The following is a 20,032-nucleotide window of genomic DNA, read 5'->3' as shown; positions in this document are numbered from 1 at the left end:
GTAAATGTTGGGCAGGTAAACACTCTGAAACAAAGTTTATCAGCATTGAGGCTGAATGATAGGTAACCATGGCCTAGCATATACTTTTCAATGAAATCTAGCTAAAATATTTAAATTTTCCTGTAAATAATGCAACATTTAGACCATTACATCATTAGATTAACTTCTGTTACCTTACTTCTTCTGTCAATCCTTCATCTTGGTTAATGGCAGAAAATATTGCTCTGTTTTACGCAGAGCAATGAGGTCAATGAGGCACAATAGGAACTGCAGTACTACAAACACATATTTGATCTGAGATCAAATGAAGCATAATTGGTGTAAGTTTGTTTTTCATTTGGCAATTTAAAAAAAACCCAGTTCTCTTGCTTTGTGCTTCCTTATTCCTCTACTACTTGATACCGTCTATACTTAATACTTGAGTCTTAAGAGAGTCTATTTTCAGATCAGTCAGAAATTATAAACAGGCATTTAAACAGTGTTGACATACACTTTTAATATTTCTTAGAGTTTATAATATTTTCTAAAGCTAGCAGAAGTAGATAAAACTCTGAGATCTGCTCATCCTGTATTCCTCATTAAGTTCTCATGGGGAATTTTTTTTCAAAACTGTATTTTTGTAGAGGTCATGAGAACTTTTTATTTTGAAAAAAATATAGTAATTTATGGAAGTTGATTTTTAGCTCCTCTTGCAGGACACACAACTTTAAATTTCTTCCTTTTACATATCACAAAATTGTGTTACTGCTTCTCTTTCATACTGATAACTTTAAAAATACTGATGGAGGAAGGAGTTGGAGTTTTAAGTTCTTTGAAGTAAATAAATACTGGTGTTAGACTTAAGCATCTTGAGCTGATTTTGAGGTCACATTTCTGCAAAAAAGCCTCTGTGAATGTGCATTTGTACAGTGACACATTTAATTTACTGGAACTATGCAAAGACGGAGTAGTGTCCTCTGTACATGGAAGACTGTAGTTGAGCCTTTTAAATTATAATCTTTGTGAAGGAGATGTTCAATACTATGAAACTGTGCTACTCCTAAGGATTTGATGTATTTCCTTGCTTGAATTCTTTGTGTTTCCCAGAACGATTCTGAAGATAAAGCAGGTGTGGAAACTCAGAATGGCATGACACAGGGAGACAGGCTTAATGCTTTAAAAAGTCGGAGACGGCCATGTTCTGCTACAACTGGAGCTCTGAGGTAATTAATTCTGAGGTAATTTGCGGTTTTAAATTCAGTCTATTGCTATCAGATCTTGATGGCAAGTACGTGACCTCATTTAAGGCAGTGGTACTAAATTTATTTAGATATACATCTATTCATTAGCTGCAGATTTGGTTTATTTTTTTCTCTGTGTCCCTGTTCAGGGTACCTACTTACTATGTAGCAGTAAAAGACAAAAATATTTCAAAACTTTCAAATTTATATCTAACTAGCATTTTTAAACATATGTCTCAAACAAAATAGTCTTCAATCAACTTGGTTATCTTTCTGTAATTACTTTTCTGTACTCATTATATAAATCTTAAATTTTTCAGAAGCAGTAAAAATGTGACATTTGAAAAGAAACCTGAAGTACTTATCTGTTTAAATTTAAAATAGTGATTGTTAATGATTCTTAACTCTTGCTAGTCTTGTACTTTAAAGCTACTATGATACATGCAAGACAGTTTTGAGAGAGGGGAAGGGCTTATTTATCTTTTGATTAAGATTCTGCTTTTGTTTCTTTAGGCTGCAAGACATGAAACTGCACACCAGGTCAATATCACAGCCTTTCAGGTATTAACTTTAAAATTATAGTTCTAAATGTGTACCACCTAGATCTTAAATTTTCAGTGTTCTGAATGACATCAGGACACTGAATAGAAATGGCAGAATTGAGTCTTGGTTTTGTAACCATTGCATCTATAATATAACATATAAGACAAAAAAGCTTTCATTTTAAAGCATGAGTATGGAAAAGAACACATTCTCTTCAGTTTTGTGGCCACCTAGAGTTTTGAGATGGATTATTCTAGATATCTAACATTGAAAATGTATTTTTACCCTTTCTTGGTGTAAAATTAAAACTGCTTCTGCTCAATGTCATTCCTTCTGTGCTTGTAGTTGGGAGACTCGTATTCAAGGTCTTTCATCCTTTAAAAGCTGACCCAGGTCATATCCCCTGCTCTAAGGATGGGGAGAACTTCATACTACTGCAACAGCTATTTGTTTATCAGTTTTTAATAAACTGATATAGACAGCTCTAATGCTAACCTTTTGGAGTAGTCCAGTGTACCATGCTTACAGCTCATCATCAAAATATGAAGAATTTGGTCATTAGAAGTCCCCTCCTAGAAAGAGCTGTATGTTCTGTGCAACTTTGTAAAAACGTTCTTGCTGTCATTTGGAAATGATGATGTTGTTCTCATGAAAGCTACAATGTTGGGTGTTTTTTCTACTCATACTGGCTTTGTTGCAAACACAGAATTATTCTTTCTCAAATTAACAATGTTTAGAACTTACAATCAAATTTACAATAAATTTGATACAAAATGGACACTTAGCTTTCACAAATTATCAAGGTGAAAAGTAGCCTCTAACTGTATTATACAGTACAGCAGGGGAAAAATCTTAGGAATGGGATATTTGAAATGGTTTTTTTTTTTAAATATATTTGAAAACAGGCAAACTTGAGGTTTTGCTGTGGAGTTCTCAGTACTCAGACTTGAGAATTCCCACTTTTTAAAATACTAGTCTATGTATTAAGACTGTGTTTCTGAGATGTGTATTTCAATTATAAAAAGCTTGCTTCTCACTAAAACTCTGCTCTCCTTTTAGACTGAATACCTCAGGTAGCACAGAAGGATCCATGTCTCCTCTGAAGGCCTCCAAAGTGATGGCAGCTAAGTCACCATCTGCAGAAAGAATCAGCAGAATTCCCATATCCTCAGGCTCTAACCTTAAAAGGTTTTCTGCTTCTTATTCTCATTTTGATACAAATACTTACTTTATGCTACGATGGTTTTCAACACACATGCAGTCTATGAAGTGCTTGCTGTTCTTGGGTAATAAGGCTTAAATTTACTTAAAGTTCCACTAGCCAAGCTTTAGTTGCCTGCATATGAAAAAAAAAATCACCGAACCTCAAAACCTATACTACTGGTATGAGGGTTTTCGTGGGATTATGTCAAGTCAGAAACAGTAGTACATTGCTCAGGTGGGGTTTTTTACTTATCTGAGTTTATAGAAGTTTTGCAAGTATTCCCACAAGTCTATTCTCAGAAGAATACTGAGTGGTAATTAATGTTTCTTTATGAACCCTTGATTTATTGCTATTTTATTCCATTATTATACTAAGTAATTATGGGTGCTAAATTAAATTTAGAATGATGCATTTTTAATAACTTCCAGGCACAAATATTTACTTGAAGAAAATAACTAACTTAAAGATATTACAGGACACTCTCTTTTTATTCTCAAATTTTATCATATTAATTCTTGGTTACTTGATTTTGAGAAGTGGAAGAGGAGTTCTTAAACCGTTATATGTACACAAAGTACTTCAATATAGATCAGCCACTGGCTAAACCATTTAACGCAATCTCCTGCATGTGCAGATGGTTTGAAAGAGATGAAAGCTAGCCGTAGTGGTACTTTAATAAGCAAAGGTTAGGAACTCCTGACAAAGAATTTTGGTTTTCATTATTTGAGAGCTGGAAGATGAACCTGTGTACAAACATGATTTAAGAATCGTCTAGGTTATTCATCTAATGTCTTCTGAATTGTCTTTGTTCTGTATATATTGATACATACCTTGTGTGTATTTTTTTTCCCCGCATGTGTTTTTCATTCAGCGTTTCCATAAACTCCAGACTAGCCAGTTCTCTAGGGAACCTGTATGCCGCTTCAGATGATGATGAGAGCAAAATGACATCATCGTGCTCTAGGACAGGTTTTTCTGTAAGCCAAATCTCCAGCCACTTGAATAGCAGCTTGCAGCTGCCTCACAGAAATAACCATGAACTGAACAACAACTTATACAACAGAAACAGCAGTAGTGGCAACAACCTGAGCAGCCAAACCAGTTTTCACAGCGCTGTGACAGATGAGTACGCATCAGCCTTCCTTTATGGGCCTTACAACTCCTCCAGCACGATACCAGAGTCAATCAATTCCTGTAAGTTTGTAGTCACAACAGCACTTTCAGGCATCTGACCGATGCTTATCTTCCTTGCTTCTGTGAGAACAGCTGTCACAAAAAATCTTAACCCAGCATAATTCTCCAGCTTCCTTTAATGCTTCTGAACAGCACCTTTGTCTGTTACCTTTTTAAGTAATTATCATTTCAGCTGCTTTTTTTCCATCTTTTTCAAGAATCTAGATCATGGAGGGTTCGTGAAAATAAATCAATCCTGAACTTGAACTAACGCCTTTTCTCATAATGTCTCTTTTCTGGACCTTCTTACCCTTTAGGTGATTTTATATGTGCTTATGTATCTTAATCTTCATGTAGTAACAGATTTAAAGAAGCCTTTGTATGTATCATACTAAATGGAAGGTATCATGTTCTTAAAGGTGGGCCCCACTTGAAAGGTGAGTCTACTTGACTTGAAACCCAGTCGTTTTCTAACACCAAATGTGAAGAGTATTTTAGAGCAAGATATTTCTGGTGGTCTCACCATTTTAGCTTTCATTCCTCAACAACTTTGCTGCCTTGGGCTTATTTTGTGCCCTTTTTCTGTGTGAGAGCGTCTGTATAAAAAGGTTGCACAGATAAATTAATGCAACTTGGAAGTGATTCTGTACAAAATTCAGGGAAGAAAGACCAATAACTTCAGCTATTTTAGGGAAAAAATAAACATTTACCACTATAAAGACAATTTAAAATATCTGGTTTCCAAAGATTTGATATCCTACTAATCATAAAATAGTGCAATGTTTTAATATAATATATTGCCTACAATTAATTGAATCTATCAGCCTCTTTAGTAGTGCCAACACTTCAGATTATTTTTAGGTGCTGCAAATAAAATTGCCTTCTTACAAAATTAACTTGAGAATATTACACCTTTTCCATTTTCTTACCACTGAGAAATTATTTCAGTATAAAGAATGTTTGTGTTATACCCGCTACTGTTTCTGAGCATGGCGAGTCCCCTGTCTTAAAAGAGCTAATGCCCACATTGCATGTAACTAGGATGTCAGCCAAAAAGATGGCTCATGGGTTGTGTTCTTTTTCCTGAAGAAATGGGGGATCTCCCTTCTTATTAACACCAATTGTAGCACCATTTACAGCTCAGAAGCCACCATGTGTATAGCTTGGGGTATGAATTGCACTTTCTGAAGACAGTAGGAAATAAATTCTCATTGTTCCATTGTGAAATTAAATTGCATGTGTGACTGAAACCTAACTAGTAAAATGAAGTTAGTTGAGGGCACTTGATTCTGTATTCTCGTAAATTCAATTGATATTTCCACTGGAAAAAGAGTAGAGTTACTGTGCTAGGATGTGCTTGACCTAAAGCAACTCTTCAAAATTCATGATGCTTTCACACTCCTTGTGTGCAAGTACATTTAGCTTCTTATCTACTACAACTGGAAATAAATGTTAATATTCCATGATCTTAGGATTACTGAGTATTCTGCATTGAGTTTAAATTTTACTTCAGACTTTACTTTAAACATCAGCAGTAACATACTTATAAGGGACTTCTTGATCATTGCCACATCCTTTCAGGTCTTTGAAGTTGTTTAACCTCTTTAGTTTGACTGTGTTTTTACCTGCTACATGGGATTGAGGTAAACTATGTATAATTGAGATTTTTCGCAAGCTGGATATAGAAGCCATTCCAGTTTTCTTATGATGAAACCAGTTCTAGAACAAGAGAACTGTTTAACTAATTTGGTTTAATTCCTCTGGGTGTAGAGATGAGGGGAGAGGTGAAAAGGTGTGTTGCGAGCTGAGGATGTTTGATTTGGGACATGTCCACAAGTCCTTCATTTGTTTGTGAATTCTCATGATTCTGGAAAGTCAGCCTTTTTAGGTGTTTTTTAGGGGTGTTTTAGGTGTTCCCATCCAACACGCTTGCAGAAATTCAGTCCTCAGGAAGGCTCCAGTGGAGTACACTGGAACCCAAATCAATACACCAGCAATGGTAGACAGCAATCATTCATTTGAGGAAAAAAAGTGGTAAAGTGGTAAAGTGTCATATATATATTCATATATACATATATATATATTTATTTTTTTTTTTCCTTCCTCTCACCTTCAATATTGTCTCATATTTAATGTATTTGAACAGTAATTCTTTGGAAGGTCAACCCATTCCCACTCTTTTCAATTGTACTTTCTGTAAATGATATTCTGCCAGCAGCAATTTAAAAAGTTTTTTCCATATTCTAATTACAGCTGTATATTATGCATAAATATGTAAACCTACATGCAAAGCCTGAAGGGGAAGAAAATGCAACTCAGTCGTGAAAATAAGTTGACATTGTTCACAATAGGCCAAAAGTTACAAGAGTACCACATGATAATAAAAATTATTATAGAAACAAAAAGCACATTTCCTCAAACAGCTTAAAAGCTTGAATGAAAATGGAACATCTTTAAAACTAAGAACTGTCATCTCCTTTGTAAAGATATTATAGTTGCCAGACTTCTATGCTTTCACTGTTAAAAATTATTTGTAGCAAAGTTAGTAGGCTTGTTCCATAAGCAAAGGCTAAGAACTTAAGTAATGGTTGATGCTTTGTTTCTTGTGTCTAGATATTTACAGAATTCTAGGTTAGCATTATGTTTAGATTTAATCTCATAAACCCTCAAGGTTCAACATAATGGAATTGACACAAAAATTCCCCAAATATATCTGGGAAGAGTGGCTGGGTTTATAACGTCACTGTCTCTTCTAGTATTGTAATACACATTTCTTTCTTAGATAAGGGTGACTAAAATACTTAAGGGAGAAGAGCAAATAGTGTTGATTCTTGCTTAATTTAAGGAAGAGGATAAGAGCAATTAATGAACAGGTGAACAGCCATCTTGACATCAGAGGCAGACTATAGCTATGTGCATCTTGGAAAGTGGGAAATTAATTGTTGTTCCCTTGCAATAAAACTATTAAGTGCCTGAAAACAGTCATTTAAATTAAATAGGTTAGACATAGTATAAAGTTTCAGGTTGAACAGGAAACATTTTTGCAGAAAAAGTAGCTTTCTAGAATGCATGTTTCTACTATTTTAAGGTCTTTATTCTTCTCCCTACCTATCTTAATGACCGAGTAATCCATGAAAGGATGTGAGGGTGTAATCTTTGAACAGTGCTTGGATTTATAGCATTTGCTGATTAGGAGCAGAGGATATATACAGTCAAATATATAACAGCAATACCTTTAAATGAGATGCTATATCCAGTCTTTGGAAGAGTGAGGTGAGAGAAAAAGTATTTTATGTATTGTCATGTGGGAAGCAGCATTTCTTAGGAAAAATCATGCCATACAAAGTCTGTGGTAGCAAAATACAAACTCCTGACTTACCTGTAATCTTTTTTCAATATAAAAATGGTTAAAACGCTTTCCTGCTTAGAACATGTTTTTCCAAACGTGTCCTGAATATTTCACGTGCTTCTAAATATACCATATGGCCCTGTGCCTCTGTCACAATCACAGTGGAGTGCACTAAATGGTTATGTGGTTTATGCACAATTGACTGAGTTGAGTGCAGTTACTGTGATGCCACAGTGTTTAAGATGAATGGATTATTTGATCATTTAGTCTCTGAATGCTTTTTGGCTGATAGTGAGCCTCTGACTTACTGGCTAATACAGATCTATCTCAATGGTGATTTATTTTGAATACAACAGAATTTTTCTTGATAATTGGTCCCTCTGGTTGAATAGAGTCATGCTTAAAACCATCTCACTTTTAATCTGAAGCTTGCTGTATCTCTTTATTATGTCACTGTTATAGTCCTTCATTACCTTATTTTCTTGTCATGATGATGTTTCATGCTAGTCATCTCAACTTGATTGTCTTTCAATAAGCTAAGTTGGCTCAAAGATCAAACACTTTACAGTTTTTGAAAATCCTTTTTTAATAAGTAAATACAACACTCTAATTGTCATCTTTCAGGCCCAGAAAGCTGCTACTCGATGCTGTCCTGCTTATAAATAATCTGTAGCTTGTGTTACTGCTTTAACTGTAATGTGTTGGGAATTTATGAGGAGAAGAGAAGAGTTCTTCCCATCCAAGATACTGACTTGTATTTTAGTCCAGTGTCCTGCATCCCCTGTTTTTTTTATGTGCAACTCTGCATTTGGCTCTGTAAAAGCATCGGTTTTTTTCCTTCTCTCTTCTTAATAGGACTGATTAGCCAGCCAAGGAAGGTTATTTTGTCTTACCACTTCAACCACTGACATCCAGCTGTTTGGCTTTTGGTGATGTTCATCAGTGGTCTTAAGCTCATGAGCAAAATATGGAGCAGCATCAAACCTTAATACCACTTCTGGCAGAATTCTGTTAGAAGCAGAATTCTGTTTAATGATTTCTACTTCAGTGTTTTAGATGCTGAAATTACTTGGAAATCTTGTCAGCTGCATCTTAGTCTTGTTGCAATGAGTGTTTGTATTGCATTGCACTTTTTGATAATTGGAGCACCTGAGACAGTGTACCTGACAGAAGTCTATTACATATACAGGAGGTTATGATTATTCATTTAACTTATCAAAGAACTCTTGAATTATATTAATTATATTCATCATCTTTTTATCAGCAGCACCTCACTTACCTGAGTTAGATGTCAACCTAACCATCTATAATCGTATAGGTGCTCTATTTTAGAAAACCACCTTATCACTCTTATTTCTTTAACTACTGACACAAGTGGTGCAGGAGCATTTTTAAGACTCTTAGGACAGTAAATATTCAGTTCTAATTAATGTTCTTTAATCTCATGAGTGAGGAAATGGGGAATTTCATTTTTATGGAAAACAAGTACTTCTCCTCTGCCCCCAGTATGGAAGGGAAAGTTATTCAGTATTCTTTTTCTTATTTTGTAATGAAATAATAATTAAAATATATTGTTCTGCATATCACTTAAACAAAAACAACCATGACTATGACTTTCTGTTGTTGTCAGTCATATATTTTTCCCTAGTGGTTTTAATCCTTCATCAGTGTAAGTTATAATCCACTTATTGTGTTTACGCTGTTGTATGCTGATGAACTAAAAGTACAGACATAGGATAGACAACCTGCTATTCTAGCCAAATAGAATAAATATTTTATTTGCAAATTTTACAAATTGGATGTTTTGATCAAACAATTTCTTATGATCAGAATTTGCAGAAATATTCTTATCAGGTATCACATTAAAGGTACCACAAGAGTTATAAACACAAATATCACTCTTTAAAATTTCTTTTTTTTTTTAATTGAAGAGTATGTAACTGGGTAATCTTAAGATGAGTCACCTTTTGCTTCTATAGCTGTCATGGAAACTGGCAAGATGGAAAGAATTTCAGCAAATTGAGAAGTGTAGCAGTATTTTAAAATTCATATACATGATCTTTATACTTGTAGAATAGTTGTTCTTAATAAGAAATTACCATTAATGAACATTGGACAGCCTTTGCAGAAAGCAACAAACACTAGTGCATCTTACTGATTGGTAAATCTAGCAGACTCAAGGGACCACTTCAACTGCGTGTGAATTTTCTATAATATATCCTGATTTATTTTAGTGGATCTTGTGTATTCATGATAGTTCTTGCCTGCTGCAACACTCCTGTTGCAAGAATGTTTTGGGAGAGTTGATGCACAATTCAAAACACTTGAATTACTTTTTTTCAGTTCTATGGAAAAAGTGCATCTTCAGGTCCTATCAGGCAGCCCCTAATGTGACAGGCTTGTTCTGTCTGAAGGGTTAATTCACAGCTGACTTGGTCCTGAAGTTGAATTAATGCCAGTATAGGTCTAATGCCTAGAGGGATCTCTGGCTTATTTTGTCTTCCCGGAGGCTTTCGGTGCCTCCTATTGAAGAAGAAAAATGATAGTGATCTAAGCAGTAGCTTCAGCATGAACTTCATTAGATACCATTTCCTGAAGTGAAGCTGTCTAGTTCTTAGTTCTTTGTTTAAATGTCTGATACTTGGGTATAAAATGCCAAGCTTGATACTGCATGGGACCACTGTAGGACTAAACTTTGCAAATTCTACTCAATTAACTGATTTTATACTCTCACCATTGCAATTCAGCAGTCAATTTTCTTTTTTTCCTTCTATTTTTACCTCTATTTTAAACAAGATTTTGTTAAATATCAGCATATGACTTGTAAAGATGGATTGAGGCTTTTTGTTTTTAATAAAGCTTTCAGAATCACAGGCCATACTTTGAGTCACTGAAAACAGAAAATAGGAATGTAAATTTTAAAATAGAAAACTCCTCAAAAGATTAAAAAAATCACAATTACAGGCTTTGAAACATTACAGTCAATCTCTTTGGACAATGTGAAGAGATTGAAGAGTAGGAATTACTTAACTGCAGAAGAAAAAAAAACCTCCCCAGCTATGATTTAATTTTTCAAAATGAAAAAGTACTCAGTATACTTTACAACAGCTCAGTTGTTATGGCTATCACCATGTTTTTAATAACATGAACTTTATGTGAATAATGTCAATTAATATGAAAAAAAATGCTGCTTAGATCTAATTATTCCCAGTAATCAGAAAAGGCTTTGAAGCATTAGGAAGAAATCGTTGCCATGTGAAGTAGAGCTACGGTGAGGGTGGGAACACACTGAAAAACATGTTTCTCAATTTGAAAATAAATAAAATAAACCCTGCCTACCCATCTGTAATGAAAATTAACAAAACATGCTGTCTTTTTTCCAAGCAATCTGTGCTGCGTGGATATTTGTTCTTTTTATATGTTGCCATTAATATTTTTCCATATTTTTATAACTTGGATTCCTAACAACTTTAAGAATTTTAGTTTAAACTTCAGTGTCTTTAATGTGTGGTTTGCTTGTTTGTTTATTTAAATTATAAGTTAGAATGCCTGGGTATTACTGTCTCTTCAAGGGCTGCTGTTCGTAGTTCTTTGTCAACTAAGCTCGCTGTTCCCAAGATCACCAGAAGTGTAGGGTGCTGTCTGGTCATCTCTCATCTGTCCAAGCTTAAAGTAACCAACCTATTACTGTACAACACATGAGAGTACATTATTAAGTGCCATGCATTTTTAATGTTTGTTAATCAACTTTACTTGGAATTCAGTTTTAAGGGATCCATTTCAAGTATTGCTCTGGTTAACAATCAAAAAGGTCATTACCTTTAAAATACGCTTCTGAAAATGTGAGAGCTTTGAGGCTCATTAAGAGAGCAGAAGTTTCAAGTGCTCATTATTGAAAGGCTATTCCTTCTGTCTGACTCTTACACATGTAATAAATGGCCTGACAAATGCTTTCACCAAAGCTAATAATCCCAAATGATTATTAGAGAATAGAGTGGGGAAAAATAAAACTACTATGATTACATATTCCATGGTGATTCTGAGCCTATAATTTTAAAAATACTTGTTAAATCTCTTTAGTTTTATTATAAAATATTTTCTATTAAATTATATCCTTCATGTTGAATCCTTTCAGTACTAAAAACAGACCCTTTTTAGTCAGTGGTATTCAGATCTTTCTATGCTGACAGCACTTCTTTTTCAACGTAAGGAAAGAATAGCCACATGGTCTCAGATCTTAAAGATGTGAAAATACATTTAAAAGGCAACTTTGGAAATATACACTGAGAGTTAACATACAGGAAAGAAAAGTGGTTTTGCGATATTAGTTAGAGGTCTAAAGGTTTATGTATCTGTTATGCACCACTTCTACCAATAGGTTTCACTATGGACTCCAAACAGCATTTCTATAGTGACTAGTTAGGGATAGTGGGAAAATGGAAGAGAAGACTGCAAGGTTCTGAGCTTTCTTGGGATTCATTTTGTTCTCCAGTAGTTCTCTCTAATTCTGATGAATTGATGCAGTTTTAAAACATGTGGGTTTTTCTTATTTGCTATTTGTTTATAACCATACTAGTACAGTGAAGATATAAGACTTTCCATTCATCAGAATTACTTCCTGAACACATTTGTATACGAGGCAATAAAATGTTCGGATGCTGCCTAAACTGATTAAGTACTTTAAAATGAAACCTTAGATTTCAGCACCGGCAGAAATGTAAATGAATAGAGTAGACCAGGTGATGCTTTCCTCTTAATTATACTGACTATTTGCTAATGCAGATGAACCACTTGCAGTGCTTCATTGGCATCTGGTTTTAGTAGTCATACATAAATTTATTCATGTCCATGATTGTATGGCTGTAGTTTTTTTTATCAATAATTAGCTATACCATATGTTTCTTATGATTCTTACCTGAATCAACATCTTTATTATGCTGTATTTTACAGTAGCACTTTGATTTTCATTTAGGATAAATGGAAACAGTTCAGTTACAGTAACTGCAACCATGTGTTTTTCCAATATTGTTTTAAGGTAGTGTTTTAAAGAGCTTCTAACAACTTCTTCAATTATCTCTATAATTTGGTTTGGGAAAGTAAGCATAGATACAGGAAAGCTGATGGACTTCACTGTATCCAGTTTTTGAGTTTATTTTATTCATCTTTACCTATGCAGAGATTCAGATCCCCCTCCAACTATATTTTCCTTCTTCCTGTCCTTCCTCTACTCTTAACCTTTAAGTGCAAAATGTGTATTATATACAAGTACAACCTCCCCAGTGAATTCTAATCGGTTTTTCTTCTCTGCACAGTCCCTTCAGTCTGAATGTGTTCAGTACTAAAGCCTTGCTGCTTTGGTGAATCCTGTTGAGCTCTTAAAATTGAAGTTGTTCATGAAGGAGAAGAACTGAAGGAAGGAAGCTGCTCACTCAGAGAAGGAATCTTCAATACAAGACATATTAAAACCTTAACACCAAGAGGAGACTTCCTAACAGGCAGAAATGTCTTGTTAATGACTACTGCAGATGCACTGATGTTGAATTTATGGAAATTATTTTACCCCATGTTATATACAGATTTAAATTTTTAATGTTAAGACAGCCTGAATATATTTCTAATGAGTTTCATTAAGACTTTTATTAACTTGTGTACAGTGTTAAAATATAAAAAGAATATTTTGGTAAGCAATATATATATATATATACACAAATTATGTAAAAAAAAAAGTATATATTTTAATTTAGTGTTGTTTACCTCTTTGCTACGAAAATGTGTATTTTACAGAATTTTTGTGTTTATCAAAGATGAAATTTTTTTTATGGACAAGATAGTTTTTCTTGTTAATGGGTCCACCATTATGGCTAAAAGCCTAATCTAATTACTTTTTCACTAATTGGTCTTCTGGTAACTTACTGGAAGTCCGACTAATGAGGGGCTAGTTATCCTACTATCTACTGAAAGCACTTGATACGTAGTCTACTTTCCACTTTCAGCTGCTAATGTTTCATAAGGAAACAATATGAAAGAAAAAGGGAAAATATTTGCTGAGATGTAAACTTACATCTTACAGGTAACTTACATCTTCCATTGCAAAGAGAAAATAATTTATCTGATGATTCAAGTGTACAATTAGTGCTTTCTTTCCATTTGTCTCAAAGGAATGTTTTAACTTTTTCTTTGAAATGTAGAAGGTTAAATTGCTATGCAATATATACTGCAAAAATGAAAGCAGACCAAATTTAAGTTGGTAAGACTGTGTATGTACAATGAATTTGGCAGTGCTGCATACTTACATGTTTTTATCTTACATTTGGCAGTATATGTACAGTTTCATTAGCAAAGCATACTAAAGTAAATGTTGGAAGTTTATGAAATTTTCCCTTATCAACTGGACACTTCATGAACTTTAACATTAGAAAACTATTACTAAACATACAGCTAATGTAACCTCCTGTATCACAGAATATTTTTATCAGTAGTAAAGATACTCTTTAATGTATAGTTTAATCAGGTGTGATTAGGAATGAGATGTAGAATGAAGTGGTATTACAATGAAATACTAGAGATCATGTGTAAAATTTTCAGAACTCCGCAAGTGCACAGTAAGCAACAAAATGTAAGCAGCTGTGAGGACTTGATTTGCCACTGATTTCTAAGACACAAACAAAAACATATAACCTATGAGTTTTTCTGATATCTCCAGAAACTTGAAAATAAAACTTGGTTGAGTTATGTCACTCTTTGTTTCTGAAGACTTGTGAATGCCCTGCATTTGCTCTACAATTGAAGTTAAGATGAAGTGCCACATTATTTATTTTTTAAAAGATTAGATGACATACTGCTATGGAAGGTTGTACTGAAAGTGTTAATAAGCAATACTGAGAGCAGCTATATAAATTGCTGAATAAAATTTACATGCAATACTGTACTATTTTCACAACTGTGTATATGTAACATATACACACACAAAGTAGCATATGTGTGTGCATATATATACAATATACTGTATATGAATTATAGATTAATGGTAAGGTAATTCTACCTCTTATAAATAATTTTGTCATGTAGTTTGTTATAGTTTCCTTAATAAAATTGTTTAATTTTGAAATGTAGATATATCTACATACAGCTAATTGACAATAAAATGCCTATTATCAGCCAGCTTCTTTGTTTCATAGTTTTTTTTTTTAACTTACTTTTGATGTAAACTAGTACGATTAGATCTTTAATTGAAGAGTAGCTCCGCAAAATAGCCTGCTTTCTTCTAAGAAACATAATGTATTTATAAAAAGGTGATGTTGCAAAAATATGTTACTATGGCAGGTTTCTTTTATAACTTTTAAATCTTCTTGGGTTTGCTTTGTATAACATCAAGTATTTAATCAATGTGTTGATGTTATGATGTAAAGCATATATTTTAAAATACCATAATTTAAAAGGTGTGTCTGAATTGAGGAAACTTTTTTCCCTGGATAGGGACTCCCAATAGAGGTGTAATACACCTTCTCTTTTTCGTATGTGCAAGAGGTTTCTTGGTCTCACCAAGAGCAGGGTCTTTATAAGAACCTAAAAGATCATGCTTTCATTTAGCTTTTTATCCTTCCTTTAATTAAAAACTAGTCACAAATAGTTCTAACACTGTCTAACTCTGCTGCTGATTGTCAGCAATTTTGTGTGTGCACGATTATTTATCTATGGTGTTTAATATTCCTGTCAGACAAGCCTGTACTGCAATAGATGACGTGGGCCGGATGGAACTGCTGCACGGCCACTCTGAAGGAATGGCACAGCCAGGAATAGCGTGGATGCTTTACAAGTTGCCCAAAATCTACAGTGAGTCTAATCTAAAAACACAATAAAAGGCTTCTGCCACTATGCTCAGATAATTAATGGATGTTGAGTTGGATGTGTAGAGTAAATATAAACAAAGAACAGCTACTTAAGTTTCTAGTATGTAGGAATCAACCTCTCTCTTACACCTTTTTCTAAACTTCTATTGATCTATTATACAAACTACAGTAAATGCCAGCTAATGGACAGCATATTCTTTTGTTCTTAAAAACAACTTCTAGCCAGTATTCTGTAATAATCAGCTTCTTAACAACAAAAAATTTGGGGACAGTGAAAGGTCAGGGAGGCCTTTAGAACCTTGTAGTTTTTAAGAAATACCCTGAAATTTGCTTCATATCCTCTGTTCACTTATCCGTGAACTTTACCATTTATGGTGCTTCATATATAAATATATCTTCTTATTCTGGAAGAACAAGCTCTACCACACGAGATCTTTAAAAAGAGGTTTGATAAACATGGATGGATGGATTAAATACATATAGAGGCCTCTCCTGGACCTACAGTTCTGTGGCTAATGCCTTATTGAAACTTTTAATCATATCTTTATGCTTTATGAAGGTTTTTGGTTAGGAAGATATTCTTGTTAAAGACTTAGAGAGTATTTTTCAATTACAGTACTGCAGAAAGAGGAGGATTTTAGTTTCTATAATAACTGTTCTCTACTGACAGCTAAACAATGAAAGGCCTCAAAAGGTTTGACACTTGATTAGATCTACACTGTAAAGTGCAGCAGGCAAAAAATATGGTAATTAAGGGCCTGATCAAGTAAATCACTCAGGTATGTCTTTAACCTTAAGCACATGAGTAATCTAATTAATTTAAAAAGAACATAGATATTCATGTTTGTAACAAATCTACATTTGGATCAATAATCAATTGCAAGCATATCAGCCTTCATGTCAAATAAAAGATGTGCTATGTTGCAACAAAATAATCCATTGACCCACACAAATTAACTTCATTATCTTAAAGAATGTATATTGTAACTATAATTACATCCTACTATATTATTTTGGCATTGTCATTTGTTAGCATTGTGAGTTTAACAACATCCAAATGCCTTATAAATATATCTTGGGTCAATATACAGGTCATACCTGATGAGCTGAGATTTCTTACATCTGTAGGCCACATATAAACCACCTGTAAAAGCAGCTTTTCTCCTAAAATCACCAAAAAATTAATCAGCATTCCTTTTCTGGAGAGCTGCTGAGAGGAAATGTAAGTTCTTTCACTAGTTTCTTATTAAATCTTGTCCTGGGTAAGGGCATTAAACATTTTGTCCCTATTTGAGTAAAGCACTGTAGAGTTCCTAGAAGAATCCCACTAGTAACTCTTCTCCTTTCAGGAGGGACTGTTAAGCTTTTGTCAAGGTTTAAACGCTATCTAGTAATCAAGACCAGGATGGCTGCTCACTCACTCCCCCTCCCACCCCTAAAGAGGGGAAAGAACCAAAAAGGAAGAGAGACATTTGTGGGTTTAGATAAAAACAGTTTAATAAGACAACAAAATAAAAATAGAAGATAAAATAAGTGATAATGCAATTTCTCATGAACTCTCTCTGTATCAAACAGCCAGTCCCATGGAGAGAGAGCTAACAGGCACAAAGGCCCAAAGGCCAACTGCAAAGGGGTAGAATGGCAAAAGGCCGAACTAACACCAAACTCCAAACAACTCCCAAATGAAAGGGAACTGAACCGGAATGGATATAACGAGCTGGAAAAGTTGACTCCAATTATTTATAGAGCATGATGCTAATGGTATGGAACATTTCACTGATCAATCTGGATGTCAGTCCAAGTGCTGTCCTTCCTGTGGCCGCCTCCTACCAATTTGCACCTGGAAAGTCCTTGGTTCCCCTGACAACCACCAAGATATCAGCGAGTTCTTACATTCTCTTCATACCTACTCAAAAACACAGCTCGCCACTGAAAGAAAAAAAGCAGCTCTATCCCAGAGAAAAGCGGTGCTAGCTCATTATTCTTACACTAAATCCAAAACAAAGACTCTGCTAGCTACAGAAAGCTTGTAACTGCATAAAGAAAATTAACTTCATTTCATTCAAACCAGCGCAGCCCTACTCTTCAGCTTTTAGTCCACCTAAGAACCTGTCATTCACCTCTGCAGGATCTTGTGCTCTGAATTAATTTTGGTGCGAGACGATTTCTAACGCTACGCTGGTTGTTTTATCTGTGCGCTGACACCAGCACCCAGGTCCAGCAGGTTGGTGATGCAGGATTTCCTGCGCACTGAGACAGGCTGAGTTTTATGAAGAAATGTAGAATATGTAGATTGAGGATCAGCTTCCTCAAATAAGAAGTACTGTCTTACCAAGGAACTGTGTATCATGTTTGAAAGATTTAATTTGGAAAGTATATTATTATTATTATAGGCCAGCTCTAAAATTAACTTGAAGCTTGCAGAAGCATAGTGCGCTTTCTTTTAACAAAAATAAGATCAGAAAAAAAGATCAGTTTAAGTCAGTATCTAGCAGAGGAGTTTCCACAGTAAATGGACTGTATTTTAGACAGAAGTGACTGACACTGGTTTGAAAGCTTGCTGCAAATCAAAGTTGTGTAAACAGATTTGAACCAGGAAACTGGTAAGGCAAAGAGAAGAGTCAGCCTGTAGTTGCAGTATTTCTGGAGCATGATAGGATTTCGTTGTGGGTTTTTTTTTTTTTCCCCTCGATTTAACAAGTTGAAAATCTGCTGAATAATTCATGAAGAGTGGAAGGGCTGAATCTTCCTGGAATGATATACAGTGTGCATACTGTGGCACAGGAGAAACTGCAAAGCTTTGTATCAGTTGCTGCCGTTCCTGCTGCTGATTGCAAGGTGCTGCTGCTTTTGGCATTTTCACAGCTACAGAATCCTCAGTTGTGCTCTGGTCTGCTAACAGCTATCTGCTGCCTATGGACCCACCTTCACTAGCTACAGCCCGTGGGATCTCTTGCTGCCCACCTGCTTTGGACACTGCTGTTCTCTGGATTGTCCCTGCAAACTGCATTTTCTGGACCTCGCAGCTCGTGTGACTGAAACCTGCCGTAGAGTCCCTCAGCTGCACATCCCCCCTTGTGCTCAGTGGGGGACTCGTGCAGCAGGATCTTCAGACCCAGACAAGGATGGCATTTACAGGAAGAAGTCAAAACTGAGCTGCATTCAGCGAGATGCCCAACGCCTCTTCCTGGAGTGCCAGCTCACCTCTGCTGCTGCTCTGGGAGGACTCCTCCGGGACCCGCATCTTCCTGTCGCTGCTCTACGCAGTCTTAGCTATCTCAGGGACTTTATCTAATGTGATGGTCATCTACTTAGTCTTCTCCTTCAAGAAGCTGCAGACAACCAGTAATGCCTTCATCGTGAACGGCTGTGCGGCAGACCTGAGCGTGTGCGCCCTGTGGATGCCCCAGGAGGCTGTGCTGGGGCTGCTGCCCCCCAACTCCTCCTCCCTTCGCTCGCCGGAGTACCGGCTGCTCCGAGGGGGGCTCCTCGGGCTCGGCCTCACCGTCTCGCTGGCCTCTCACCTGCTGGTGGCCTTCAACAGGTACGTGCTCATCACCAAGCTGCCCAGCGTGTACCAGGCCCTGTACCAGCGCAGGCACACGGGATGCATGATCGGGCTCTCCTGGGCGCTCGCCCTGCTCCTGGTCCCGCTGCTGCCCGGGCTCTGGACGCCGGGCTCTGCCCAGCAGCCGCCCCCGCGGCAGACGGACGGCAGCTCCCGCTACACCGCGCTGCTCCTCGCCCTGGCCGTGCTGGGCCAGACCGCGCTGCTGCTCCACTGCTACCTGGGCATCGTGCGGCGGGTGCGGGGCAGCGCCAAGCGGGTCAGCGTCCTCAACTTCCACCTGCTCCACCAGCTGCCCTTCCCCGCCGCGCCGCCGCCGCCCCGCCGCGCCCAGCGCCGCCTCAGCAGCGTCTCCGTCCTGCTGCTCTGCTGCGTCTTCCTCCTGGGCACCCAGCCCCTGGTGTGGGTCAGCCTGCTGGGCTTCTTCCTGCGCCCGGCGCCGCCGGCGCTGCAGGCCGCCAGCTGGCTGCTGCTCTGCGCGCTCTCGGCCCTCAACCCCCTGCTCTACACGTGGCGCAGCGAGGAGTTCCGCCGGGCGGCCCGCTCCGTCCTGCCCCGCGCCGAGGGCTCCGCTGCCGCCCCGCGCCCCGCCGCCGCCGCCGGCCCCGCCGCCGCCCCACCATGCCCGCAGCTGCCGCGGCGCCGGGGGACGGTGGGCAGCGCCGGGGCAGCCGCCGCCGCGCCGCGCTGAGGGGCCGCGCCGAGCGCCGGGCAGTGCGAGCGCCCCCGCCGGCCCGGGCCCCCGCCCCGCCGCCTGGCGGCGCCCGCGACCCCGTCCCGCGCCGGGCGGGCGCGAGCACCCGCGTGCCCTCCGGCCGCTCCCGCCCCGCCCGCCGGCCGTCACCTCACGGCGGGGCCGCCTCACGGCGGTGTCGCCTCACGGCGGTCACCACCGCTCCGTGCCGGCCCCGCGCACCGCTCTCCCGCTCCCTCTTTCCCCGCACTGACAGGAAGCCCGAGGCTCCGGCTGCGTGTATGGGGCACCGGGACGGGCGCTGGGTGCTGGTCTCCCGCCCGCCCGGAGCGCGGCCCTCGCCGCCCCCTCAGCGCCGCTCCCGCCCCCGGCGCCGTCCGGGACTCCAGCCAAAAGCCGTGGATTTAGAAATCTGGGATAACTGGTAAATA

The 20,032-nt window shown here is 37.8% G+C and overlaps 2 protein-coding genes across 3 annotated transcripts in view; both read left to right on the top strand.

Moving 5' to 3' along the window:
• The window catches only part of CDC14A (cell division cycle 14A), a gene marked incomplete at its 3' end in the record, with an annotated part of 59,064 nt that extends 45,814 nt beyond the window's left edge, over window positions 1-13,250 (top strand). Inside the window, exons 12-16 of one of the 2 annotated variants that reach the window (XM_080348983.1) lie at window positions 1,087-1,202; window positions 1,734-1,781; window positions 2,823-2,951; window positions 3,839-4,161; window positions 12,802-13,250. In XM_080348983.1, the coding sequence (XP_080205109.1) occupies window positions 1,087-1,202; window positions 1,734-1,781; window positions 2,823-2,951; window positions 3,839-4,161; window positions 12,802-12,815 (630 nt within the window). Of the gene's footprint in view, window positions 1-1,086; window positions 1,203-1,733; window positions 1,782-2,822; window positions 2,952-3,838; window positions 4,200-12,801 lie in introns of those variants that run through there. The other variant, XM_080348982.1, reaches the window with a different exon arrangement.
• Window positions 13,251-18,509: 5,259 nt separating this feature from the next.
• GPR88 (G protein-coupled receptor 88) lies at window positions 18,510-19,598 on the top strand (the record flags this gene model as incomplete). Its single annotated transcript, XM_080348712.1, has 1 exon — window positions 18,510-19,598. The coding sequence occupies one exon, from the start codon at window positions 18,510-18,512 to the stop codon at window positions 19,596-19,598; it is 1,089 nt and encodes a 362-aa protein (XP_080204838.1).
• Window positions 19,599-20,032: the final 434 nt, after the last annotated feature.

This window comes from Nesoenas mayeri (genome assembly GCF_963082525.1).
Source record: "Nesoenas mayeri genome assembly, chromosome: 8".
Taxonomy (NCBI): Eukaryota; Metazoa; Chordata; class Aves; order Columbiformes; family Columbidae; genus Nesoenas; species Nesoenas mayeri.
The sequence above is the reverse complement of the archived record's forward strand: the minus strand, read 5'-3'. Positions and strand labels throughout refer to the sequence as shown.